The sequence below is a fragment of the Moschus berezovskii genome, chromosome 14 (genome assembly GCF_049115385.1).
Source record: "Moschus berezovskii isolate FMDL1 chromosome 14, NW_MosBer_1.0, whole genome shotgun sequence".
NCBI lineage: Eukaryota > Metazoa > Chordata > Mammalia > Artiodactyla > Moschidae > Moschus > Moschus berezovskii.
In genome coordinates, this window is record NC_142473.1 from 39,631,608 (window position 1) to 39,659,547 (window position 27,940).

The 27,940-nt window shown below is 37.2% G+C and overlaps 1 protein-coding gene across 3 annotated transcripts in view; it reads left to right on the forward strand.

Moving 5' to 3' along the window:
• Positions 1-27,940, forward strand: part of PIK3C2A (phosphatidylinositol-4-phosphate 3-kinase catalytic subunit type 2 alpha) — a 115,755-nt gene that overhangs the window by 18,956 nt on the left and 68,859 nt on the right. For all 3 annotated transcript variants that reach the window (XM_055423276.2, XM_055423277.2, XM_088843053.1), the window contains exon 2: positions 14,336-15,470. In XM_055423276.2, coding sequence (XP_055279251.2) covers positions 14,400-15,470 — 1,071 coding nt within the window. In that variant the 5' untranslated portion in view covers positions 14,336-14,399. The remainder of the gene's footprint in view (positions 1-14,335; positions 15,471-27,940) is intronic.

Below are 27,940 nucleotides of genomic sequence, written 5' to 3' on the forward strand. Positions count from 1 at the left end.
CAGAAGCAGAAGATACTAAGAAGAGGTGGCAAGAATACACAGAAGAACTGTACAAAAAAGATCTTTATAACCCAGATAACCACGATAGTGTGATCACTCACCTAGAGCCAGACACCTGGAGTTCAAAGTCAAGTGGGCCTTAGGAGGCATCACTATGAAAAAGCTAGTGGAGGTGATAGAATTCCAGCTTAGCTGTTTCAAGTCCTAAAAGATGATACTGTGAAAGTGCTGCACTCAACACGCCAGTAGCTTTGGAAAATTCAGCAGTGGCTATCGGACTGGAAAAGGTCAGTTTTCATTCTAATCCCAAAGAAAGGCAATGCCAAAGAATGTTCAAACTGCCACACAATTGCACTCATCTCACATACTAGCAAAGTAATGCTCAAAATTCTCCAAGCGAGGCTTCAACAGTATGTGAACCATGAAATTCCAGATGTTCAAGCTGGATTTAGAAAAGGCAGAGGACCCAGAGATCAAATTGCCAACATCCTTTGGATCATTGAAAAGGCAAGAGAGTTCCAGAGAAACATCTTCTGTTTTATTGACTATGCCAAAGCCTTTGACTGTGTGGATCACAACAAACTGTGGAAAATTCTGAAAGAGATGGGAATACCAGACCACCGGACCTGCCTCCTGAGAAATCTGTATGCAAGTCAAGAAGCAACAGTTAGAACCAGACATGGAACAGCAGACAGGTTCCAAATTGGGAAAGGAGTACATTAAGGCTGTATATTGTCACCCTGATTATTTAACTAATATGCAGAGTTCATCAAGCAAAATGCTGGGCTGGGTGAAGCAAAAGCCGAAATCCAGATTGCTGGGAGAAATATCAATAACCTCAGATATGCAGATGACACCACCCTTATGGCAGAAGGTGAAGAGGAACTAAAGAGCCTCTTGATGTAAGTGAGAAGAGGAAAGTGAAAAAGCTGGCTTAAAACTCAACATTCAAAAAACTAAGATCATGGCATCCAGTCCCATCACTTCATGGCAAATAGATGGGAAAATGATGGAAGCAGTGAGAGATTGTTTTCTTGGGCTCCAAAATCACTGCAGATAGTGACTGCAGCCATGAAATTAAAAGATGCTTGTTCCTTTGAGGAAAAGCTATGACCAACCTAGACAGCATATTAAAAAGCAGAGACATTACTTTGCCGACAAAGGTCTGTCTAGTCAAGGCTATGGTTTTTTCCAGTAGTCATGTATGGATGTGAGAGTTGGACTATAAAGAAAGCTGAGCACTGAAGAATTGATGCTTTTGAACGGTGGTGTTGGAGAAGACTCCTGAGAGTCCCTTGGACCCTTGGACTGCAAGGAGATCCAACCACTCAATCCTAAAGGAAATCAGTCCTGAATATTCACTGGAAGGACTGATGCTGAAACTGAAGCTCCAATATTTTGGCCACCTGATGCAAAGAATTGACTCATTGGAAAAGACCCTGATGCTGGGAAAGATTGAAGGCAGGAGGAGAAGGGGATGACAGAGGATGAGATGTTGGATCTCATCACCTTCTCGATGGACATGAATTTGAGCAAGCTCTGGGAGTTGATGTTGGATAGAGAAGCCTGGTGTGCTGCAGTCCATGGGGTCGCAGAGTCAGACACAACTGAATGACTTGCACTGAACTAAGAAACTCTTAAAATGATGTGGTTCAGGGAGCTTCCAGGTTAGTGAGCACACTGAGGTGCTTGGGGGATGGTACCTCCAGAGAAGCCATGGAATCTTCAAGCACTTCCCTACCCCCAACTTTGTCCTATACATTTCTCCCATTGGCTGTTCCTGAATAGTTTACTCCGTAATAAACTGGTAATGGTAATAAGTAAGCTGTTTTCCTGTGTTCTTTGAACCTTACTAGCAATTTATCAAACCTGAGGTGGAATCCTGGGAACCCCTGGTTTGAACCTAGGTTGAACAATAATGTGGCTAACCTCGGAATCCAGTACTTGAAACTGACTTCTGCAGTGAGAGCAATCATTGTGGAACTACTGTGCCAGTAAACCTGTGGGTTCTGACATTAACTCTGGGTAGGTGGTGTCTGAATTGAACTGTAGAACAGCCAGTTGGTGTCTATGGAGTTGGAGAACTCTTCAGAGTGGGAAAAACCCCACGTATTTGATGTTCGAAGTGATGTGAGTAGAAACAGACCATGAATGTATTCTCTTTCATCCATGTTTGGATTGGTGAAAATTAGGGTAGTTTTTTTCTGTTTGGGGCTATTATGGGCCATGTTATTTTAAAGTTCTTATGCATATATTTTGTGCACATATGTGTTACTCTAAAATATATGCACTGGAATGTAATTGCTGGACCTTAGAGTAAGGGTTTCTTCAACTTTTCTATATGATCCATGTTTTGCTAAACAACTGTACCAATTTACATTCATCCAACAAAGTGTCTGATTTCCAGTTGTTTCACATTCTTGTTATCACTTTAGTATTATAAGATTTAAACTTTTCCCCCAGATTTATGTGTGTGTCATGGTATCTTACTGAGGTTTTAATATGCATTTCCCTGTTTACTCCTAAGATTTAACCTTTTTTTCATATATTTATTGGTTATTGGATTTCTTTTTCATTAAGTTTTTGTCTTTGCCTGTTTTTCTTTAGATCATCCATTTTTCTCTTTAATTTGTAGGAGTTATTTAATCCAGGGTTTGAAGCCTTGGGCGCTTGGTCACTCAGTCACTGTCCTGCTGTTTGCCACCCCATGAACTGTGTAGCCCGCCAGGCTCCTCTGTCCTTGGAATTTTCCAGGCAAGAATACTGGAGTGGGTTGCCATTTCCTATTCCATTGAATCCTTTGGTTGCATGTTAAAAATATTTTCCTTTCTGTGGCTTGTTTTTATCATTCTCTTTTTTTTTTTTTGAAATACAGTTGATTTATAATGTTGTGTTAGTTTCAGGTGTACAGATCTCCTTGGTGTCTTGATGGATGAAAGTCCTGGATTTTACTGTAGTCAGATTCATTACTTTTTTCCTTGTGGTTTGTTCTTTCTATATCTTACTTAAGAAATTTTTCCTTTCTCTGATTTTAAAAACTTTATAGTTTTTCCTTTCAAAGTTTGGTATTTGGCTTCCCTTGAGTTGATTTTTTGCTTAAGGAGTTCAGGAGGAGTCCATTTCATTTTTCCTGCATTTGTTCTAGCACCATTTATTGAAAAGACAGTTCTTTCTTGTGCTCTGAAATGCCTCTTTTTTTTTTTTTTTAAATCAGGCATCTGTGTATGTGTGTCTGTTTCTGGGTTTTTAACATGATATTTAGATTTATCTCTTCCTACATAAATACCATACTGTCTTTAGTAAAATGAGCTTTGTAGTAAGTCTTTAAGGGGTAGTGCAAGTCCTTTCACTTTGTTCTTTTTCAAGAAAGTCTTGGCTGTTTTGACCCTTTTGGTTACTGTATAAATTTCAGAATCATCTTGTCAAATTTTATATTAACAGACTGCATTTTGATTGGGACTGCATTGAACCTGTAAATCTGTTTCAGGAGAAGTGGCATCTTTATAAAATTGTCTTCAAATCTGTAAACATGAGGAAATATCCATTACATTGAAATAGTCAATATTTGTCAGTAAACTTTTATAATTTTCCCTACAACTTGTGAATTACATATATTATTAGTGGGTTTCATGTGTGTGAACTTATTAGTATAAATATTGCTTTTTTGAAAATTGCCTTTTCTAACCATTCCTTGTGGGTATATGGAAATATAATTAATTTCAGTATCATTTCCTGTAACCTTGCTAAGCTCCAACATGTAATTCTATTAGTTATCTGCATATTCTTTGGATTTGTTGCTTTATCAGAAAACAGTATTTTGTTTCTTCCTCTTTGATCCTGTCACGTTTCTTTTTCTTACCTTTCTGTGCTGTCTCAGTTCAGTTCAGTTGTTCATTAAGTTTTCACCTTTCTACTTTTCTAGCATCATTTAAAACTATAATTTTTCCTTTATCTGCTATTACATGTATCTAACAAGTTTTGGTATGATGAATTTTTCCCCCTCTAGTATAAAATTGCTATTATCTCAACATGAGTAAGGGTAAGTGTCTTTACTTTTTTGTGACCAGCCTTTTCAAACTTTTTGTCCATTTTCCTATAAGGTTGTTTTTCTTTATGGGCTTTATGTTATGACAGTAGTTCTTTCTGTGTGATATAAGTAGCTAATATTTTTCCCCAGTTTGTTCTTTCATTGACATTCTTAATGGTTACATTATTTTTATGTAACTTCAGCACCTAGAACAGTGCTTGGTGCATAACATACACCTAGTGAATATTTATTGAAAAATGAATAAATTCAGTGGTGCTTGAATGACAAATAAAAGTTATTTTTTGAAATACGTATTTGAATATTCTCTCATGACTTCTAGGTTTTTGAGTCATATTACTAACAGCACCCTTTCTTATGTTGATGTTATGTAGAAATTCGGTGTTTCTTCAGTTTTATGATTCTACGTTTTAAGTTTTTTTTTTTAAGATTTATTTATTTATTTATTTTTAATTTTTTTGGCTGTTGTGGGTCTTTGTTGCAGCATGCGGGCTTTCTCTAGTTGTGTTAAGTGGAGGCTACTTTTCCTTGCTGTTTGTGAGCTTCTCATTGCAGTGGTTCTTGTAGCAGAGCCTAGGCTCTAGGCACTCGTGCTTCAACTACTGGCGTGTGGGCTCAGTAGTTGTGGCACACAGTCTTACTTGCTCCATGTTATGTGGGAGCTTTCTGCATTAGGGATCAAACCAGTTACCCTTGTGTTGCAAGGTTGATTCTTAATCACTGGACCACCAGGGAAGCCCCTTATGCTTCTATTTTTTTTTTAAACAGTTAAATATTTAATCTTTTTGTAATTTATCCTGTGTGATCAGTTGTGAACATGTTTCTCTATGAAATGTTAAGTTTTCTAATTGTAAAAGGCTAATTGGAAATTATGTACTTTAAAAATAGAACAGTTGCAAAGGATGATAAGATAGGCCTTAGTAAAACATCCCATTTATATTTTTCATATTGATTATTGAAATAATATTCTGGATATAATGGATTAAGCCGTTTATTAAAATTAATTTCATCTTTCTTTTAATTAATGTAGCAATAAAAATTTTAAATTCCATATGTGACTTGCATTCTATTTCTGTTGAACTGTGGTACTCCAACCAGCCTTATCCAACCCCTGAACATTGTGTTGTGGGTTTTTTTTGTCTTTGACAGATTTGTATAGTGCCTAGTACCAAAGTACTTGATTTTTTTTTTTTATTATGAGATTTTTTTTCCCCCCTCCATGAGTCAATTATATAGGAGAGTATTGTTTTTTTCATACTATATATGTTATTGAAGTTCAGTTCACATGCAGTGTTTCAGCAAGGTGATTTGGTTATACGTATGCATATGTATTATTTTTTTGAAATTGTTTTTCATTATAGGTTATTACAAGATAGTGACTATAGTTCTCTGTGCTGTGCAGTAAATCATTGTTGCTTGTTGCATATCTATTTATTTTTATTAGAAATCTAGCATTCTATACTAAGTGAAGTGGACTCAAAATGTCATGAATTTTTTAGTTAGGCAAAAATTCGCAAGTTTTCTGAGGTATGTATTATACATGCTGTTTATATGTATGTATATAAAACTTTACTACACTTGATAAAGGCTTGAGAACGAACATAAAAAAAGGAGATGGAAAAATTGGAAAAAATGAAATGGGAACGCTGAACACGAAAAAGAAAAAGTGAAACAAACTAGTTAAAAGTAAAAGATCATCATATAGCCCAGTTCTTTTTAAACATGGCTGTTCATTAGAAAGATATCTGGAGCTTTGGAGAAAAAAAAAAGCGGTATCTGGTGATTTGTATTTTTCAAAAAATTCCAAGGTAATTCTGATACATCTGGATTTTAAAAAGTGATTATAGTTTTTTTCTATTAAATGGTAGTTTTGGTGATATAGAATTCTGTTATTTTTTTTTGACCAATCATTATACAATGGTATTGAGTAATAGTTGCATACTCACAATAGTAAAAGATGTTTATCAATTTTCACAATCAATAGCCAAGTAAAAAATAAAAAGGTAATTAACAATTGCAAGCCATAATGGGGGCTTGATTAACCTAACAACATAACTTGCAGTTTGGGGCAGGGATCATGCAGAGTGATGTGGTAAGTGGAGGTGCATACATGCACATATTTTCATCCACCCAGCCAGTCTGTGTCCTTTGGTGCATTTAATCCATTTACATTTAAGGTAATTATCAACATGTATGCTCTTGTTACCCTTTTTTCAACTGTTCGGGGTTTATTTTCTGTAGGTCTTTTCCTTGTCTTGTGTTTCCTACCTTGAGAAGTTCCTTTGGCATTGTAAAGCTGGTTTGGTAGTGCTGAATTCTCTTTAACTTTTGCTTGTCTGGAAGGCTTTTAATCAAATCTGAATGAGAGTCTTAACTGGGTCGAGTATTCTTGGTTGTAGGTTCTTCCTTTTCATTACTTTAAGTACATCATGCCATTCCCTTCTGGCTTGCAGAGTTTCTATTGAAAAATCAGCTGAACCTTATGGGAGTTCCTTTTTATGTTATTTGTCATTTTTCCTTTGTTGCTTTTAATGTTTTATCTTTGTCTTTAATTTTTGTCAGTTTGATTACTGTGTGTCTTTGATGTGTTCCTCCTTGGGTTTACCCTGCCTGGGACTCTCTGTGCTTCCTGGACTTGGTTGACTTTCCTTTCTTGTGTTAGAAAAATTTTCAGCTATTATCTCTTCAAATATTTTTTCAGGTCCTTTTTCTCTCTCTTCTCCTTCTGGGACCCTTATAATGCAAATGTTGGTGTGTTTAGTGTTGTCCCAGAGGTATCTTAGGCTGTCTTCATTTTTTTTTAAACTCTTTTTTTTCCTATATTCTGTTCTGTGGCAGATTTCCACCATTCTGTCCTCTAGGTCATTTATATGTTCTTTTCCCTCAGTTATTCTGCTGTTGATTCCTTCCAGTGTATTATTCATCTCTGTTTGTTCTTTAGTTCTTATAAGTGTTGGGTAAACATTTCTTATATCTGCTCCATTGTTTTCCCTAGACCTGGGTCATCTTCACTGTCTGAATTCTTTTTCTGGAAGTTTGCCTATCTCCATTCATTTAGTTGTTTTTCTGGGGTTTTATCTTGTCCCTTTATCTGGGACATAACTTTTTGCTTTTTCATCCTGATTAACTTTCTGTAATGTTGTTTTTGTTCTAGCTGTGAGATTATGGTTCTTGCTTCTTCTGTCTGCCCTCAATAGAGGAGGCTAAGAGGCTGTGTAATCTTCCTGGTGGGAGGGACTGGCAGTGGGAAAAACTGGGTCTTGATCTGGTGTGCAAGGCCTTGCTCAGTAAAGCTTTAATCAAATTATTTGCTGATGGGTAGGATTGTGCTCCCTCCCTGTAAGTTGTTTGGCCTGAGGTGACCCAACCCTGGGGTCTACTGGCCTCTATGGTAGGGTTAATGGGGACCTCAAAGAGGGCTTCCCTGGTGACTCAGACAATAAAGAATCTGTCTGCAACATGCGAGACCTGGATTCAATCCCTGAGTTGGGAAGATCCCCTGGAGCACGGCATGACAACCCACTCCAGTGTTTTTGCCCAGAGAATCCCCATGGACAGAGAAGTCTGGCGGGTTATAGTCCATGAAGTTGCAAAGAGTTGGACATGACTGAGCAATAATCACAATGCACAAGATGGCTTAGGCCAGGGGGGCCTTCCAGGACTCCTGCTGTCAGTGCCCCCATCCCTGTGGTGAGCCCCTGCCGACCCCTGTCTCCACAGGAGACCCTCCAATACTAGCAGGTAGTTTTGGTTCAGTCTCCTGTGAGGTCACTGCTCCTTTTCTCTGGGTCTTGGTGCATGTAAGATATTTGTTTAGGCCCTCCAAGATTGGAGGCTTTATTTCCCCCGGTCCTGTGGAAGTCCTATAATCAAATCTTGCTGGCCTTCAAGGTCAAATTCCCTGGGGATTCGCAGGTTAGGAAGCCTGATTTGGGATCAGAACCTTCACAACAGTGGGAGTACTTATTGGTATTATTGCTCTTCAGTTTGTGGTTCACCTACCAGCAGATATGGGATATGATTTTACTGTGATTGTGTCCCTCCTGCTGTCTGGCTGTGGTTTCTTCTTTTGTCTTTGGACGTGGGTTTTCTTTTTTGGTGGGTTCTAGTGTCCTCCTTTCGATGGTTGTTCAACAGCTGGTTGCGATTTTGGTGCTCTAACAGGAGATGAGCACACGTTCTTCTACGCCGCCATCTTGAAGCAAAAGTAGGAGAGTATTCTTTTCTAATGCAGTTTGTTTTTAAGCACCAATGGAGTTCCTTTCTCTTATGTTTACTTTTCTGTTGCTGTCTCTTTCCCTCCTAGTTTTCAAGATAATTTTTCTCCCACCACTTGTTTATTCTGAGCTCAACCATGTGATTTTCCATTTCAGTTGAATTATTAATAAATTAGTTCTTTTAGTCTGTTTTATTTATTTGTTTCAGAGTTTAGTTTTTCTGATAAAAGATACGGTGTCTTAGGTTCTCTGATCATTGATGCATTATGCATTCATTCAGCAACTGTAGCTTAAGTTTGAGAGTAGAGGGTAAATAAGGTAGGAATTCAATGAAATTATAACTTTTCTAGTCATCTGGTGATAATAAATTAGCTGATAAATTGATGCATCAGTTCAGTTCAGTCACTCAGTCGTGTTCAATTCTTTGCAACCCCATGGACTGTATAGCATGCCAGACTTCTCTGTCCATCACCAATCCCCGGAGCTTGCTCAAATTCATGTCCATTGAATCTGTGATGTATGTTACAGCTGAAAAGCAATACTAACTACTTCATGATGAAATTAAAAGAAACAAAATTTATTAATGCAGACAGAAATATCCCTAGGATTGAGAAAGAAATTCGATATTTTTAAAGGATAAGATATGTCTGGACACTTATTGAGTCCATATAACTGTTAACATAAAAACACCATCTGAATTTGAGTCCTAATTTCACCACTTGCCTAGCTGCTATGAGCTTGGGCACATTATATTAATATAACATTTGTGTACTAGGGATAGTAGTATCAGCTACTTAATAGAATTTGTGAAGGTTAAATTAGTTAATATATTGCTTAAAGCAGTGCTTGACATATAGTATCTATATATCTCCAATCACACATGTATTTGTTGTTGTTTAGTTACTAAGTTATGTCCAACTCTTTTGTGATCCCATGAACTGGAGCCCACCAGTCTCTTCTCTCCATGGAATTTCCCAGGCAAGAATACTGAAGTGGGTTGCAATTTCCTTCTCCAAAAGATCTTCCCAGCCCAGGAATTGAACTTGCGTCTTCTGCAGCGGCAGGTGGATTCTTTACCACTGAGCCACCAGGGTAATCTTGGTCTCTGGGTAGGTGGAGCTGTACAGATATTTTCTAGAATTAAAAAAAAACATTTAAGTGCAGTCTTCATAATTTTATTTTTAATAGTGGCATAAATTCAATCTAAGGAGGCACCATAACTTATTTGTCTTTGATATTCATTTTCATTTTCAAGGAGAATATTTGTATTGTTGAATGCAAATCATTGTTTTTCCATTTTCTTAGGTATTTTGAATTTTAAGATCAGAAAGCATTTAGATGGATAGCAGGACTGACTTGTTTTATTTTTGTCTGAGATTTAAATTTAAATTGTAAATGAGTGTCAGTAGAAGCCAACAGCTTTTAAATTAATTCCTTTGGGTCTGCAAATGGTTTCCAAAAGTTTAACTGAATAGTTTAATTGCCCTCTTTTAAAGAATTTTAAAGTAGCTACAGCCTTGTGATCTGCACTATTACTTTATGTTGGGAAATTTTTGGCAGGTGGTATATAGTCATCATTCAAAAACAAGTTACATTGTCTTTCGCAGCTTGAATTAGTGGAACATTAGCATTGAGCTTTTCATTTTGAATGAGCATGTTGGAAATTATTTCCTGCTAAATGTTTGTCATCAAGTGAAGTTTTATTTTAAAAAATTAATGGAGCATATCAGTGCAGCAGCCTTAGAAAAATAGCTGAGGCACAGGGTTACTCTTGGACAACCTTTTAAGTTCCTTATTATCATTTGAGTATACATGCTTAATAATCTTCTGGGAAACTAAAATATGGTGTTTAAGACCAAAAACTTTAAAATATGATATTAAGCTGCTAACAGACAGCTGTTAATGACTACTTAGAGTTGTATTTACTTTCTGGGTTGGAACTAGGGATAGAGCAAGCAAATGAATTGATAATGTGAGAAAACACCACGTTCATTGTTAAAAAATATTTTAAAGTATTAGTTTTATACCTTTATCAGTAAATGAAAGATGACATTAATTTGAAATAATTGGAATAAGTGTGCAATCCATGGAATTAACTGTATCTCAAATGTACTTTAAAAAAAATCCAGATTCCCTCTTTGAGAAAAAGTCCTATCATTAGCAAATAGGGTAGCCAGAGGAATACTTAAATAACAAATCGGCATTATATTTGTGGAAGATAAATTGAAGTTCAGTATCTTTCTCTTTCAAAATGCTGTTTTGTTCTGATCCACCTAGCTTTGTGAAAAATAGGCAGTGTGTTGTGTTGGATAACAGGTAGTTAAATTCGACTTATTTTTCTCATCATATATCCATATTTTTGTGCCATCTGAAATCCCTTCTCTTAGACTTTTTAATAGCTTTCATTCCTTCCTGTTAAAGCACATGTTCATTACATTAAGTTCCATATTTATTAAGCAAAGTGCTTTTAAATGTAGTGGGGAGGGAAAATAAGCAAACCAGGCCTCCTCACAAGCTTATTCTAGTCTGTTTGGGTAGACATACAGGTTATAGATTCTGTGTTAAGATGCTTTTGGTTATCATGGCAAAAGTAATTTTAAACCGGCTTAAGCAAGGAGAGGGATTTATGGGCTTACATAAATGAAAGATTGGCCTTACATAAATGAAAGATTGGCCTTGGACATGGGTTAGATACAGATATTTAATGTAACATGTAGAATTTATCTCATTTATCTTGGCTCTACTTTCTTCTGACTTGGATTTATTCTCAGGCAGTATCTCCTCAAGTGGTGGCAAAGATGGCCCAAACAGTGCCAGGCTTACACCCTGTCAGCTTAGCAACCTCAATGATAAGCTTCCTTTCCAAATAGTTCCAGAAATTCTGGCATTAAGTCTGGTTTGGCCACACTTGAATCTTCTGGAGTCGGGGTACTGTGGGGGAGGTGGGGGGGGTGGAGTGAGGATGGTCTGGCTCAATTCAAAGTAGATGAAACAAAAGAAAGACAAGTAGTTTCCAAAAAGGAACTTAAAATTCTGCTACCATAAGGAAGGATGCTGAGCAGGCAAAAGCAGCATACAAAAGTAAAGATAAAGATTTTTAGTTGAGCTATAATAAAAAGATAAATTCTGATAGAAGGTGCTTAAGTAAAGCTTCGATAGGAGACCGTATTTTGAATTGGGCTCTGAAGGGCAAGTAGAATTTTTTTAAGGCAGAGTGAGTAAAGAAAGGACTTTCTAGGTCACTCACTCGAGAAGCTTGGCAGTGAAAGGAGAAAAAACGAAAGCTGCTAGTGTCTAAAGGGAATGTTCAGATATTTTCCCCCTCAGTATGGAGAAAATCTGAACATTTTTATGGTAGAGGAGCAAAAGCAAGTAAAGGAGAAATTAACAATGCAAAAGAAGCAGTCATTGATAAAGAATGGAAATTCATTAGGATCAAGGATCTATGTGGAAGGGGCCTCCTTAGAAAGGAAAAAGGATTGTTTATTCTCTGAGGACATGTGAAGGAAAGTAGTAATGGTGACTGCGGAAGTTAAAACAAAAATTTGTTATTAAATATGTAAGTGGCTGCAGTTTTGTTTTCTAAAAGTAAGAAGAAAAGGTTTACCAGTTATCTATTGCTGTGTAACAGACCATTCCAAAATGATTTTGAACATTAGCAGTTTGACTTGAACTCAGGCTGGGTAGTTTCTTCTGCTGGCTCTAGGTCACTCGTGTGGTTGTGGTCATCTCAGCTGTGGATGGATGGTCTATGATGGTGGCTGCACTCGCACACTTGTTGGTTGATGCTGGCTTTTACCCGGACCTCTCTTTGTGCTTTCTCATCCTCTTGAGCATTCACATGGCAGTGGCTGCACTCAGGGAAGAAAGAGCTGAAGCAGTCAGCCTGGATGATAGACTTAGATATGAAAGACTTATAATGGACTTAGAACTCCCACAGTGTCACTTCTTTCACATTCTGTTGGTCAAAGCAAGTCACAAGGCCAGCTCAGATCAAGTAGAGAAATAGACCTCACCTCTTTATGGGAAAAGTAATAAAGTTGCATTGCAAAACAGATGTGTATACTGGAATGGGAGGAATTTCTCCCTATCCCTCCCCCAACATTGTATTGTGAAAATTTGCTGTCATGAAGCCAAGTGGAAAGAATTTCAAAGTGAATATCCACATATCTACCCCCTAGATTCTACTGTTAACATTTTACTATACCTGCTTTATTATATTTTATCCATCATTCTTTTATCAATTTATCTTATTTTTTGATGCATTTCAAAATAGATTGTAGATATTAGATCTTTTCTCTAAGTACCTGCTGCATATATTTAACAAGTCAATATTCAGTTTTTTCTTTTGATAAAAAATATTTACATACAAAATGACGTGTACAGACGTTAAGTGTACGTCACACCTAGTTTTGTAGCCTGCCAGACTAGGGGAAAATTGGGAATAGCTTTTCAGTGAAATGACAACTGTAGTTGTATAGAAGAATTGCAAAAGATATCTTTCTTGAATACCTTTAATAATTTATTCATTTAATATACCTCAACACTTAGGATTTGCATTTGTGTTACAATACTAAAATTTCTCCTTTATTTGAATTCACTTTGGACGGTTCTCTACCTCCTTTCACTAAACATTTATAAGGCTATAAACAGGCGCTCTCTTGCTTTATAGGTATTCAAACTATGTGTATCTCAAATCAGGTTAGATTAACAGTGCACACATTCTCAGTCGCGTCCAACTCTTTGCAACCCCTGGGACTGAGCCTGCGAGGCTCCTCTGTCCGTGGAATTTTCCACGGAAGAATACTGGAGTGGGTTGCCATTTCCTATTCCAGGGGATCTTCTCAACCCAAGGATTGAACTCAAGTCTCCTGCATTGGCAGGCGGATTCTTTACCACCGAACCACCTTGAATACAATGGAGTGACTAAGCATTCATGCATGCTTGAGAAAGTTTTAATAAACTATCTTCTAGTTTATGAATAGTTTAGCAGTTTGAAAAGGAGAAGTTTTAGTGTTGTAATTATTGATTTAACTTCAGATAATCAGAGTAGAAGTGTGATCAGAACTATGTGGCAAATTCAGCTGTAATTTAAACTTTGAGTGGAGTATTAGAGCTTCTTACAACCTTAACACTTGCCTTATTACTCTAACCTGTGTTACCGTGTACATTTTAAAAATTTCTAGAATATTATAATTCCTTAGTTTTTCATATGATGATTTGATAAAATAATAGTTACTTGCTTTTATTTACTAGATATTGAATACTTTTATTGCTAATTGGCTCTTGAGCCTTTTTACGAATAGCAAAAGATTGAAATCATTTTGACTTGCTGTTTGCATACCAGTAAACCCTGTCAGAACTCTTGAAAATATGTGACTAGCTCTTAAGCCATTTTATGCCAAGAATTCTGCCAGAACAGGAGGAGAAGGGGACGACAGAGAATGAGATGGCTGGATGGCATCACCGACTCGGTGGACATGGGTTTGTGTGAACTTCGGGAGTTGGTGATGGACAGGGAGGCCTGGCGTGCTGTGATTCATGGGGTTGCAAAGAGTCGGACACGACTGAGCAACTGAACTGAACTGAATGACACTCAGTGTGACAACTGAAGTGAAAGCTTGAGTTCATTTACTGTGTTAGCTTTCCTGATGGTCAGGGAATGGGGTAACGTCGTGTATGTCTAAACATCTCTCTTAACAGTGTATGAGATGTTTTAAAAGTGTTCCTTAACCCAGATTTTCTCTATTTCATTTCATTTCATGGTGTAAATGGCATGACATCCTAAATCATATGTGAAAGAGGAAGTCGCTCAGTCAGGTCCGACTCTTTGTGACCCCGTGGCCTATATAATCCATGGAATTCTCCAGGCCAGAATACTGGAGTGGGTAGCTGTTTCCTTCTCCTAGGGATCTTCCCAACCCAGGCATTGAACCCAGGTCTTCTGCCTTGCAGGAGGATTCTTTACCAGCTGAGCCACCAGGGAAGCCCTAAATCATACATGGTAGGTTACAAACTAAACAAATTTGCGTTTTAAAAATCTAATTGAGTGTATATTTATTTTTATGTACAGGTCTTGCTATTTTGGAAACTACAAGAGAAAACTAGATTGGGGAGGTTTGGATTTGTAAGTGGACATGGCTCAGATATCCAGCAACAATGGATTTAAGAAATGCTCATCTTCCCCTCCGGAATCATCAGGAACAAAAGATGTGGACAAAGAAGAAGCGTTGCAGATGGAAGCAGAGGCTTTAGCAAAGCTGCAAAAGGACAGACAGGCGACTGATAATCAGAGAGGCTTTGAGCTGTCTAGCAGCACTGGACAAAAAGCACAGGTTTATAATAAACAGGATTATGATCTCATGGTGTTTCCTGAATCAGATACCCAAAAAAGAGCAGTAGATATTGATGTAGAAAAGCTTACCCAAGCTGAACTTGAGAAACTATTGCTGGATGACAGTTTTGAGACTAGGAAAACACCTGTATTGCCAGTTACTCCTGTTCTGAACCCTTCATTATCAGCACAACTCTATCTCAGACCTGCCGTTCAGAGAGGACAGTGGCCACCTGGATTATCTGGACCTTCCAGTTACACTTTACCTTCTGTTTATCAGTCAACTTACAGTACTAAACAGACTGCATTCCAAAATGGCTTCAACCCAAGAATGCCTACTTTTGCATCCACAGAACCTATATATTTAAGACTTCCAGGACAGTCTCTGTATTTTTCATATCCTTTGACACCTGCCACACCCTTTCATCCACAAGGAAGCTTACCTATCTATCGCCCAGTCGTCAGTCCTGACATGGCAAAGCTGTTTGACAAAATAGCTAGCACTTCAGAATTTTTAAAAAATGGAAAAGCAAGGACTGATTTGGAGATAACAAATTCAAAAGCTACAATCAGCAATCTGCAGGTATCTCCAAAGTCTGAACATATCAGTAAATTTGATTGGTTAGACTTGGATCCTCTAAGTAAGCCTAAGGTGGACAATGTAGAGGTAGAGGACCACGAAGAAGAGAAAACTGTACCAGATTTGCTAGCAGACGACCCTTGGGATGCTGTTCTTCTTGAGAGATCACCAGCAAGTTGTCACCTTGACAGAAAGGTGAATGGAAAATCTCTTTCTGGAGCAACAGTAACAAGAAGCCAGTCTTTAAATATTCGAACAACTCAGCCTACAAAAGTCCAGAGCCAAATATCTCAGGTATAGTTTTTTCTTACAAACTTCTCAAACTTAGTATAACACAGAATTCATGTTTGTGTATATAATTTATTAGGTGAAAGAAATATTTTTTTGAGTTTTGTTTTCTTTTATTCTTAAGTACACTGTGCATCTTAGATTGTGTGATGAAGGATTGAATGTGTTTAGGCCAATTGAAAAATTAATTGCTATTAATATCTTTTTCTAGGATTGTGAGTTTTGAAAACCTAAGGATCTGGCTGTCTCTTACAGGCGTTTAGGATAATTTTTATCTGTCTCTCCCTCTCCATTCATTATATGTGGTCCTACTTTCTTTGCCTTAGCACGTTTATTTTTCAGAGTAGATGAGGAATTTTGGTTTTTAACTCCATTATAGAAATTCTAATGTATATTGTTTTATTGTTTTTAACCATGAAGGAATAGAAGAACAGGAGGGAGGAAGGGAGGCCTCAGAGAGATGGGAGAAAAGCCATTTAAAGGACTCTCTTTAAACACTTATATTGGTGCAAGTGAAGAATAGAACTATAATCTATATAGTATATTTGCTGAGTTCATACAGTCTTACTGTCTGGAAGAATTAGATAAGGGTGCATGGAGCAGAATGTCTTCTCTTAGAAGAGGGGGCAGTAAGGTTTAGACTTTTCCTTTCCATATATAGTATACCACTGAAGATTTTTATTTTGCTCTTATATCATCTGTGGATTCTAGGAATGTTTAAGCTTCATTCTCACCTTAATGTGAATCATATCATTCAGTTAATTAGATCAGCATTTAACTACTCTTTCGTCTGTGAGAATCAACTAGGATTTAGGGAAAGAGAAGCAAATTTTGCATGATTTGGATGTGTTTATGTTGAATTGTTGATTTTTAAAAGCCATTTTAGATGTCGGGAGAAAACAGCAGATATTAAGAAGGTTAAGAAAAAAGGATGAGGATGTTTTTGGATAACATGATCAGAATCCAGAAAAATCTTAACCAGTGCAGTGTTTTCCCAAATGCATTTTGACTGCAGCTCATACTGAGAAATACATGTTCTTAAGTTCTCTTCCGCTTTTCAATACTATTTGCACATTTAGTAACATAATTTCTTAACACCTTTCAATTTAAAACTCACAGGTTAATTTAACATTTTAAATTGGAATCATAAGTATAATATCAGATTATTTTCTCTTAATATTCTATGTTGTCTTGTCTTGGTTTTTGTTTTTACAAAGCATCTGTCATTTCCTAAAATATTTGTAAGGAGAAGGGAAGACTGCTGCTGCTGCTGCTGCTAAGTCACTTCAGTCGTGTCCGACTCTGTGTGACACCATAGACGGAAGCCCACCAGGCTGCCCCGTCCCTGGGATTCTCCAGGCAAGAACACTGGAGTGGGTTGCCATTTCCTTCTCCAATGTGTGAAAGTGAAAAGTGAAAGTGAAGTTGCTCAGTCGTGTCTGACTCTTAGCAACCCTACGGACTGCAGCCTACCAGGCTCCTCCATCCATGGGATTTTCTAGGCAAGAGTACTGGAGTGGGTTGCCATTGCCTTCTCCGAAGGGAAGACTAAGCCAAATCAAAAAATGGGGGGAAGGGAGCTTATACCTAGGAGTGGAATTGCTAGCTAGTTTATGTTTAGCTTTTTGAGGACCAGCAAACTGTTTTCCACAGTGGCTGCATCATCCCCTTTCCAAACCCCACAGTATATGAGAGTTCTAGTTTCTTTACATCCTTGTCAACACTTGTTATTTTCCATTTTTTGGGTTATAACCTTCCTAATGGATGGGAAGTGTTAAGTGGTATCTTATTGTGATTTTGATTTGGGTTTGCCTGATGACGAATGATGTTGAGTATCTTTTCATATGCTTATTTGCAATTTCTTCATCTTTTTTGAAGAAATATATATTTAAATCATTTATCCATTTTAAAAATCGGGTTGTTCATAGCAGCTTTGTTCAGAAGAGCCAGAAAGCGAGACAACCCAAATGTCCATCAGCTGATGAATGGGCAAGCAAAAATGTGTCCATACAATGGAATGTTATTCACCCATACAAAGGGAACAGCTTAGATGAACCTTGAAAACATTTTAAGTGAAAGAAGCCAGACACAAAAAAAATGTAGATTCAATTTATATGGTATGTCCTGAAAACGCACATCCATAGAGGAAGAAAGCAGATTAGTGTTTGCTGAGGGATTGAGGGAAAGAGGAAATGAGGAATGATTGCATAATGGGTACAGGGATTTGGGGGGCAAGTGGTGAAAATGTTCTGAAATTAGAACATTGCAGTGTGTTCTTACCATAACAGTGATGATTCACACTCCATTATGAATGTATTGAGAGCCAACAAATTGTACATTTTTAATTGGTTAATATGGCAGATTTTATGTTCTGTGAATTTTTACCTCAGGTTTTTGTTGTTTTTTTTTTAAAGAAAGACACTGGTCCCCGATCCTCCTGTTGTGCTTATGCCACATTCCTGCTTGATTCATATTTGGGTCAGCGTTCCGGTAGAGAGATCCCTCTCCAACTGTGGATCTCGTTTTTGTGGACTTAACCATAGTGGCGTGTATTTGACACCATGTAGTCTGGATTAGGGATATCAGCTATTTACAGGAATTGTTAGGAAAAGGGTAGCTGCCTAAAACCTGGAGATCTCATGACCTGTGGAAAGTTGCAGTCTCTGCTATCAGGGATAGAGTCGCCTCTGGTCCTTTCATGGATCCAGAAATTTAGATCCAGAGAATGACTTATCTCCAATTAATGTCAGTATTTTCTTTTCAGTTTCTTTGTGACTGAAAACCCATAGCATGGATTGACAGTGCTTTTGCTGCAAAGCACAGCTTCCTTTCCCTGTTGCCCTCTATGGTTTAGACTGGTCATTTCTAGTTCAACTAATGTTTTCTCCACCCTTTCGTTTGGTGGGGGCACGGCTGTGATACTCATTTATGTTCCTTTCATTCTCCCTCTGCATACATCTTTTGCTACTCATTTTTAATATTTGTCACAGTATCATCTTGATATTTCCCAATTTGGGGTGCTTTCAGAAATCATCTTGCAGGACTGATGAGGACAGGTAGTTTTCTAAAGATAGGATTCCCCCAGCAAGATCTGTGAATTCAGATCACGTGGAAGTGCAGAGAATTACTAGTCACTCAGACTCTAAGAATTAACTAGGTTTCTGGGCAAGTTTTAGCAGAAACATATTCTTAGATTTTCTTTAAAGTATAGGGGAAAGGATCAAGGAGTAAGCAGACTGGTTGTGAGAGGCATGAGTCAAAGCCAGGTAAGCAAAAATACCGTGACTTGATCAGCCGATCAATCAGAGATGGGAGCTAGATTATTACAATGTACGTCAGAGCTTTACTAAATGACCCAGTGTCTGAACTGAGGTGGCTTAGGCTTCTTAAAGGAGTCTAACTGTGGCATGGTGAGGTGTTATATAGTTGTTGATCATTCTGTTATATTCTACTCTGTTAATACTTACGTTTGACCACCACATTCTAAGAGGGACCAGTGAGAATGTGTCTTGAAAAGAAAAAATTACAGTGTTCAGGATCTAGAAGCTGTGCTATTTAAGGAACTGTTGAAAAGATTGGGCATATTTTGCCTGAAGAAGAGAATATTAATTGGAGATAATTCACACTCTGAATCTGAGCTTCTTCATCTTTGATATAAACCTGGTTGGACTAGATGATTTCTGAGATCCTTTCAGGAATAATATTTCAAGTTTAGAAAGCTGCCATGTAAAAGAGGAAGTTGAAACTTTTTTAAAGTTTTACATTTTGGACATATGTTTTCAAAACAGTTCAGGAAATAGACTACTGAAAACCATGGTGTTCCTGTAAAAAAGATAAAGTAGTTATGTACTAAATTTTCCAATTTATTGTGTTGCATTGTACAAATTAAATAGGTCTTTGTGCTAGATTTTAATAGATAAGTGGTGGCAGGTGCTGAAAGTTAAAATACCTTTTATAGAAAACTTAAAATTATACAAATCCTATTTGTTTATATTTTTTTCTGTGAATTGAAAAATTCAGTTTAGTTTAGTTTTAAAATTCATTGTTCCAAAAAGTAGAACAAGGACCAATGGTGAAGAAAACTCAAGGAGGTAGGTTGTATAGTTAAATATCAATAAGAAAATTTATAAATAGTCATTTGCTCTTAGGGGGTCAGTGTATAGTTATTGGAGGTCTTCAATCAGAGGATTAGTGTGAATTTGTTACAAGTGCTATAAAAGTGATTTTGTTAACTCTTAAGATTTCATCGTTTTGTTTGTGTACATGAAGATTAAGTTTGGTTTAATTTAGGCCAAAAGGGTAAACAGAATACTAATAGTAAGCTGACTTTGGAAGTCTGTAGCACAAACATTGGCATGAAACTTTTAATTTTCACACCCCATTCATTTCTATTCAATAAACTTTTCCCTGAGATTCCTGTGTTTTACTGTGAAATAAGATTGCAGTGCCTATTCTTTATAATTACTTTACATACGTAAGTATTCATTTCCTGTAAGAATTTTATGCTTTGTGGTAAAAACTCTGAACGGTGTTTTTCTTCTCACTCAGCAGTCTTACTTCCTATTTCCTTCTAGTGTCTTTTGTTCATAATAATCTAAATACTTTAGTTCAAATTTTTGTTTCCTAAAGGAAAAGACATAATACTAAAACTGTCTTCTGACAATTTAAATTTAAATCACATTTTTAGTTAACAGCTGTAAATTTAACTACTTTGAGTAGATTTCAAAGATTTTAGTAATGAATCAAGTTATTTTCATATAAATGGTTTTGCAAAGTTCTGTGGCTATTGACTCTAAAAATTGATTATATTAACATTATAAACATTTTAGCAAATGTCTAACAGTAATTTTGAAGATGAATTAAGTTGAATAAAATGTGGTTTTCCATTGTCTAGTTGTATGTAATACAGTATTTGAATAGATTACTGAAGTCTACAAACTTTTAAAAAATTCAATTAAGGAAATAACTGACTTTGTTCTGAATAGCAACTGATACATTTATATTTATGCTTAAAATACATTTATTGAAAACTTGGTGTTCCATCTAATTTCTGGGGTAAGATGGTATGAATCTGGAACTTGTTTAGATGTAAAACTTTCCCTTATTCTTATAACTACAAGAATGCACTGGTAAGTTTTCGTGAATTATTTCAAACCTGTATCACTTTCCTTAAACCCTCAATTTACCTTTTCCATTACCTTTTAAGAAAGTTGAATTACAGTTGATCTATAACACTGTTAATTCCAGGTACACAATATAGTATAGTGATTTGGTATTTCTATACATTACAAAATAATCACCATGATAAGCCTAGTTACCGTCTGTCACTAAATGAAGTTATTACAACATTATCGACGGTATTCCTGATGCTGTACATTCATCCCCATGACTCGTTTAGTAACTGGAAGTTTGTGCCTCTTAATTTCCTTCACCTGTTTCACTCCCTCTACCCAATCTGTTCTTTATATCTATGAATCTGTTTTATTGTATTCATTTGTTCATATGTTTTTATATTTCACATATAAGTGAAATTATATGGTATTTTTCTGAGTTATTTTACTTAGTATAATACCTTCTTGCCTACCCATATTGTCCCAGATGGCGAGGTATATTTTATGGTTGAGTAACAGTTCATTGTGTGTTTGTGTATCCTGTATCTTCTTTATCCATTCATCTGTTACTGGACATTTCAGTTGCTTCCATGTCTTGGCTGTTGTAAATAATGCTGAAATGAACATAGGGGTGCGTATATCTTATCAAATTACTGTTTTTGGTTTTCTTCAGAAAAATACCCCAAAGTGGAATTGCTGAGTCATAGGGTGATTCTATTTTTAATTTTTTGAGGAACCTCTCTGGTGGCTCAGACTGTAAAGAGTCTGCCTGCAGTGCGGGAGACCCAGGTTTGATCCCTGTTTCGGGATGATTCCCTGAAGAAGGAAACAGCAATCCACTCCAGTATTCTTGCCTGGAAAATCCCATGGATGGAGGACTCTGGCAGGCTCCGTCCAGTCCATGGAGTTGAAAAGAGTTGGACATGACTGAGTGACTTCACTTTCCATATTGTTTTCTGTAGTGACTACCAATTTACATTCCTACCAATAGGCCAGTAGAGTGCCCCTTTCTCCACATCATCACCAACTTGTTATTTGTTATTTTTTGACAATAGCCATTCTTACAGGTAGGAGATGATACCTCATTGTGGCCTTTGAGTTGCATTTCCCAGTGATTAGCGACGTTGAACATCTTTTCATGTGTCTCTTGGCCACTGTATATCGTCTTTCAGAAAATGCTCGTTTTAAAAATTAAGTTGTTTTTTGATACGAGTTGTATGAGTTCTTTGTATATTTTGAGTATTAGCCCCTTATTGGATGTATCATTTACAAATATCTTCTCCCATTCAGTACACCACCTGTTCGTTTGGTTGATATTTCCTTTGCTATACAAAAAAGTTTAGTTTGATGTAGTCTCATTTATTTATTTTTGTTTTTGTTTTCCTTGCCTAAGGAGACATATTAAAAAAAAATATTGCTAAGATTAATGTCAAAGAGCATATTGCCTGTTTTCTTCCTGGAATTTTATGGTTTCAGGTCTTACATTTAAGTCTTTAATTCATTTTGAATTTATTTTTCTATATGTTATAAGAAAGTCCAGTTTGATTCTTTTTTTCCTGTAGCTGTTCAGTTTTCTCAGCACAGTTTATTGAGTCTATCTTTTTCTTGTTGTATGTTCATGCCTCCTTTGTCATGGATTAATTCACTGTGTAAGTGTGGGTTTATTTCTGGGCTCTTTTCTGGTCCATTAATTGATGTGTCTGTCTTTGTGCTAGTACCATACAGTTTTGGTTACTGTAGCTTTATTGGGTGGTTTGAAAGCAGGGAGCATGATACCTCCAGCTTTGTTCTTCTTTCTCAAAATTGTTTTGACTATCGCAGGGATTTTTGTGTTTCAATACACATTTTAGAATTGTTTATTTTAGTTCTGTGAGGAATGCCATTGTTTGTTTGTGGGTTTTTTTTGGCTGCATGGCATATGGGATCTTAGTTCCCCGACCAGGGATTGAACCCATGCTCCCTGCAGTGGTGGTGTGGAGTCTTCACCACAGGAGAAGTCCCATCATTGGTATTTTAGTAAGGATTGTGTTGAATCTATAGATTGCTTTGGGTAATATGGTCATTTTAACTATTAATTCCCATGAGCACAGTATATCTTTCCATTTGTGTTGTCTTCACTTTCTTTCATCAGTGTCTTCAGTTCAGTTCAGTTCAGTTGCTCATTCGTGTCCGACTCTCCGCGACCCCATGAATCACAGCACGCCAGGCCTCCCTGTCCATCACCAACTCCCGGAGTTCACTCAAACTCATGTCCACAGAGTCGGTGATGCCATCCAGCCATCTCATTCTCGGTCATCCCCTTCTCCTCCTGCCCCCAACCTTTCCCAGCATCAGACTCTTTTCCAGTGAGTCAACTCGTCGCATGAGGTGGCCAAGGTATTGCAGTTTCAGCTTTAGCATAAGTCCTTCCAATGAACACCCAGGATCGATCTCCCTTAGAATGGACTGGTTGGACCTCCTTGCGGTACAAGGGACTCTCAAGAGTCTTCTCCAGCACCACAGTTCAAAAGCATCAATTCTTCCGCGATCAGCTTTCTTCACAGTCCAGCTCTCACATCCATACATGACCACTGGAAAAACCATAGCCTTGACTAGACGGACCTCTGTTGGCAAAGTAATGTCTCTGCTTTTTAATATATTATCAAGGTTGGTCATAACTTTCCTTCCAAGGAGTAAGCGTCTTTTAATTTCATGGCTGCAATCAGCATCTGCAGTGATTTTGGAGCCCAAAAAAATAAAGTCTGACACTGTTTCCCCATCTATTTCCCATGAAGTGATGGGACCAGATGCCATGATCTTAGTTTTCTGAATGTTGAGCTTCAAGCCAACCTTTTCACTCTCCTCTTTCACTTTCATCAAGAGGCTTTTGAGTTCCTCTTCACTTTCTGCCATAAGGGTGGTGTCATCTGCATATCAGCTTTCTAAATACAGGTCTTATACCTGTATCAGTTAAATTTGTTCCTAGGTATTTTTGATTATTTTTGATGCAGTTGTAAATGGGATTGTTTTCTTAATTTTTCATTCTGTGAATTTTTGTGTATAGAAATACAACAGACTTCTATATATTAATTTTATATCCTGCAAAATTCATTTGTATCCTACTGAAATCATTTATTAGTTCCAATAGTTTTTTGGTGACATCTTTAGGAATTTTTAATATCATGTCATCTGCAAACAGTGACAGTTTTACTTCCTCCTTTTCAAATTGGATTTCTTTTCTTTTTCTTGTCTGATTGCTGTGGCTAGGACTTCCAGTTACTTGTTTTTTTTTTTTTTTGTTTATATAGTGAGGTCAAAGTTATTCTTAGCATGCACTTGTCCACCTCAGATTTATTTGCCTCTTCTTTATGGTTTGGAGGGAAGAGATAGAGATTCCTTCTCTTTTCCCAAATGTAACTCATACCTCTTTTCTTGTTCTCGTCTCCCCAAAGTATTTTTCTACCATTATTCTTTAAAGAGGAATTTGTACTTACTGTTTTTCCAGTTCCTCACCATCCTCTCTTGTTCCTATATTGCAGAAAGTTGGGAGTATGAATCCTAATTTTCAATACAGTGACCATACTTACTGTCCAGCCTTGTTGCCTCATTTGCAACAATGTACCATATTCTTTTCTTGAAACTTCTTCCATTTTCCTGGTTAAATCTACTTACTAGTTTTCTTCGCATAACATTTGACTTCTTTTACTTTTCTAGCTTCTAAACATTGGTATTCCCCCAAGGTTTTGTTCTTGGCTGTCTTTAATGTATCTTGTTTGTTCTCTTTTAATCAGTGCTTTATTCTTGAGGCTCTGAGATAGATACAGAGTTTGAAAGCTACTAGTCCAGATCACTTGGTAGCCTTTATAATCACATGAGCTAATTTCTTATAATAAATCTCTTTCTCCATTCTTATATGTCCCATCTTGATGCCCACTAAGTGCAATCGTTTATGTATCCCTCAGCCTCCTAAAGAAACTGTCTCCTATTGGTGGAACTTGCACCCAAAATCCTTTGGTTTGCCTTGGTGATCTTGATGGTTGCTGACAGCAATTAGCAGAGAGAAATTTCCTTGTAGACAGTTGCAGAAATTGGATGATTCTCAATTCAATATGTTTAACTCTGGAATAGAAATTTGTAATAGAATATTTCTAGATGATGACCAAACATCTATATGGATTTCCAAACCCCAAATATTTACTAGAGAACTCAGTATCTTCCCCCACAAACCTTTCTTTGTTTTATATATTGGGTAATGACACTAGCAGGTTTTCTTACTATCATTTGCCTCTTTCATTCATAGAAAAACATTTGAGGACAAAATGTGTGGGTTACAAATATTGACCATTCTTAGACCTCATCCTTAAAGAACTTGGGTTAGAAGGGGAGACAAGATGTGTGTATACAAGTGGAGTATGAAAGCCTTGAATGCTGCATAAAAGTTTGTGCAAGATCATTGAAGAAAAGAGACGATTTGATGCTTAAGTTGTTTGAGGAAGGGATTGGGAGCAAGAGTTGAGGGAGTAGGTGTGAAATTGAAAAAAATTTTTTTTGGTTCCAGAAAGGGTGGAGAAAAACAAGAAAATGATGACATTGATGTACAGATGAAATCATCGGGAGCCCAGCTTTTTTTTACTTTGTGGACAGAACATTGAGTTAACTTTCCAGATTCTATTATTACCTTAATGTATGACTAGATAATTGATTATTATCATCTGTTTTTGCCACTATCAGTTAAAACTCATTACCTGCTTGAAGGAATTAAAACATGAAAGTCACTGTGAAAAATATTTTTTGATTTAAAAAAAGCATCTAGGAATGCCATTCAGTTCAGTTCAGTCGCTCAGTCATGTCCGACTCTCCGCGACCCCATGAATCACAGCACGCCAGGCCTCCCTGTCCATCACCAACTCCCGGAGTTCACTCAAACTCATATCCATTGAGTCGGTGATGCCATCCAGCCATCTCATTCTCTGTCGTCCCCTTCTCCTCCCACCCCCAATCCCTCGTAGCATCAGACTCTTTTCCAGTGAGTCAACTCGTCGCATGAGGTGGCCAAAGTATTGCAGTTTCAGCTTTAGCATCAGTCCTTCCAGTGAACACCCAGGATTGATCTCCTCTAGAATGGACTGGTTGGATCTCCTTGCAGTCCAAGGGATTCTCAAGAGTCTTCTCCAGCACCACAGTTCAAAAGCATCAATTCTTCGGCGATCAGCTTTCTTCACAGTCCAACTCTCACATCCATATATGACCACGGGAAAAACCATAGCCTTGACTAGACGGCTAGATAGCATATTAAAAAAAAAAAAAGCAGAGGAATGCCGTTAAGGAGATTCAAAGTCTGTTAATAGGTGGAACATGAAAAACAGAGATAAGAAAAGAGTTATAGGTCAACAAAAATACAGGTTTGTCTTTTTTTTTTTTTAATAACATTGCTTGTACAAAGGTCTCAATGCTGTCTTTCGCTCATTTTTTTAAAAGATATTTATTTATTTATTTGGCTGTGCTGGGTCTTAGATGTGGCCTTGGGATCTCTAGTTGCAGCATATGGGATCTAGCTCCCCAACCAGGCCCCCTGCATTGGGAACACAGAGTCTTAGCCACTGGGAAGTCCCTCTCTCATGTTTTAGAGGTGTTTGGTTTTTTTTTAGGAGACTTTGTTGTGAGGTGATTAAGCTAGGTAGTGATTAAGCTAGGTTGCCTAGGTTGACATACTAACATTTTTTTAGTCCTGTGACCTTGTTGCCTCTTTAACTTCTCTGTGCCTCATTTTTTTAACATGTAAAATGGGGATAATAGTCATGTTACACATCTACTAGAACTTTGTGAAAAATAAATGATACATACATATGTACATAAATGACAAAGGAGTGCGTCAAGGCTGTATATTGTCACCTTGCTTATTTAACTTATATGCAGAGTACATCATGAGGAACGCTGGGCTGGAAGAAGCACAAGCTGGAATCAGGATTGCTGGGAGAAATATCAATAATCTTGGATATGTTGATGACACTACCCTTATGGCAGAAAGTGAAGAGGAACTAAAAAGCCTCTTGAAAGTGAAAGAGGAGAGTGAAAAGGTTGGCTTGAAGCTCAACATTCAGAAAACTAAGATCATGGCATCTGGTCCCATCACTTCATGGGAAATAGATGGGGAAACAGTGTCAGACTTTATTTTTTTGGGCTCCAAAATCACTGCAGATGCTGATTGCAGCCATGAAATTAAAAGACGCTTACTCCTTGGAAGGAAAGTTATGACCAACCTTGATAACATATTAAAAAGCAGAGACATTACTTTGCCAACAGAGGTCCGTCTAGTCAAGGCTATGGTTTTTCCCGTGGTCATGTATGGATGTGAGAGCTGGACTGTGAAGAAAGCTGATCGCGGAAGAATTGATGCTTTTGAACTGTGGTGCTGGAGAAGACTCTTGAGAGTCCCTTGTACCGCAGGGAGGTCCAACCAGTCCATTCTAAGGGAGATCGATCCTGGGTGTTCATTGGAAGGACTTATGCTAAAGCTGAAACTGCAATACCTTGGCCACCTCATGCGACGAGTTGACTCACTGGAAAAGAGTCTGATGCTGGGAAAGGTTGGGGGCGGGAGGAGAAGGGGACGACTGAGAATGAGATGGCTGGATGGCATCACCGACTCTGTGGACATGAGTTTGAGTGAACTCCGGGAGTTGGTGATGGACAGGGAGGCCTGGCGTGCTGTGATTCATGGGGTCGCGGAGAGTCAGACATGACTGAGAGACTGAACTGAACTGAACTGACCTTGCTGCCTCTTTAACTTCTCTGTGCATTTTTTTAACGTGTAAAATGGGGATAATAGTCATGTTGCACATCTACTAGAACTTTGTGAAAAATAAATGATACATACATATGTACATAAATGACTGAGTTTCTCATGGCAGAACCTGGCATGTAAGAAATGCTCAGTAATTGCTAGATTTTTTTGTGGGGCATCTCACGGTATTTTAGTTATTATAATAATTATAAGACTTATTATATAGAATACATTAATTATGAAAATTACTGCTCTTTTAGGAAATAAGTGAAGGAACTACCTAGTGCCTTATAATTTTTCAATGTTTTATGATCACTATGGTAAATTCACTGGTTATATGAAAATAACTTTTAACTTGTTTTTAGCGGGAACAAAACATTTAACAAATTAAACCAATGGTTGAGTGCCTTCTGAATTGGATATAAAGTTTTACAAAAATATGAAATTCAAATTAAATTTGATTCTTGTATTTAAGGAGCTTTCATATTAGGACAAATATAGAACAGGATATAATGATAGGATATTTGGTTCAGACTAAGCACTTAGAAATATTATTAGGAGGGAAGAAATACTCCATACCAAATTCTCATAAAAGACAGTGT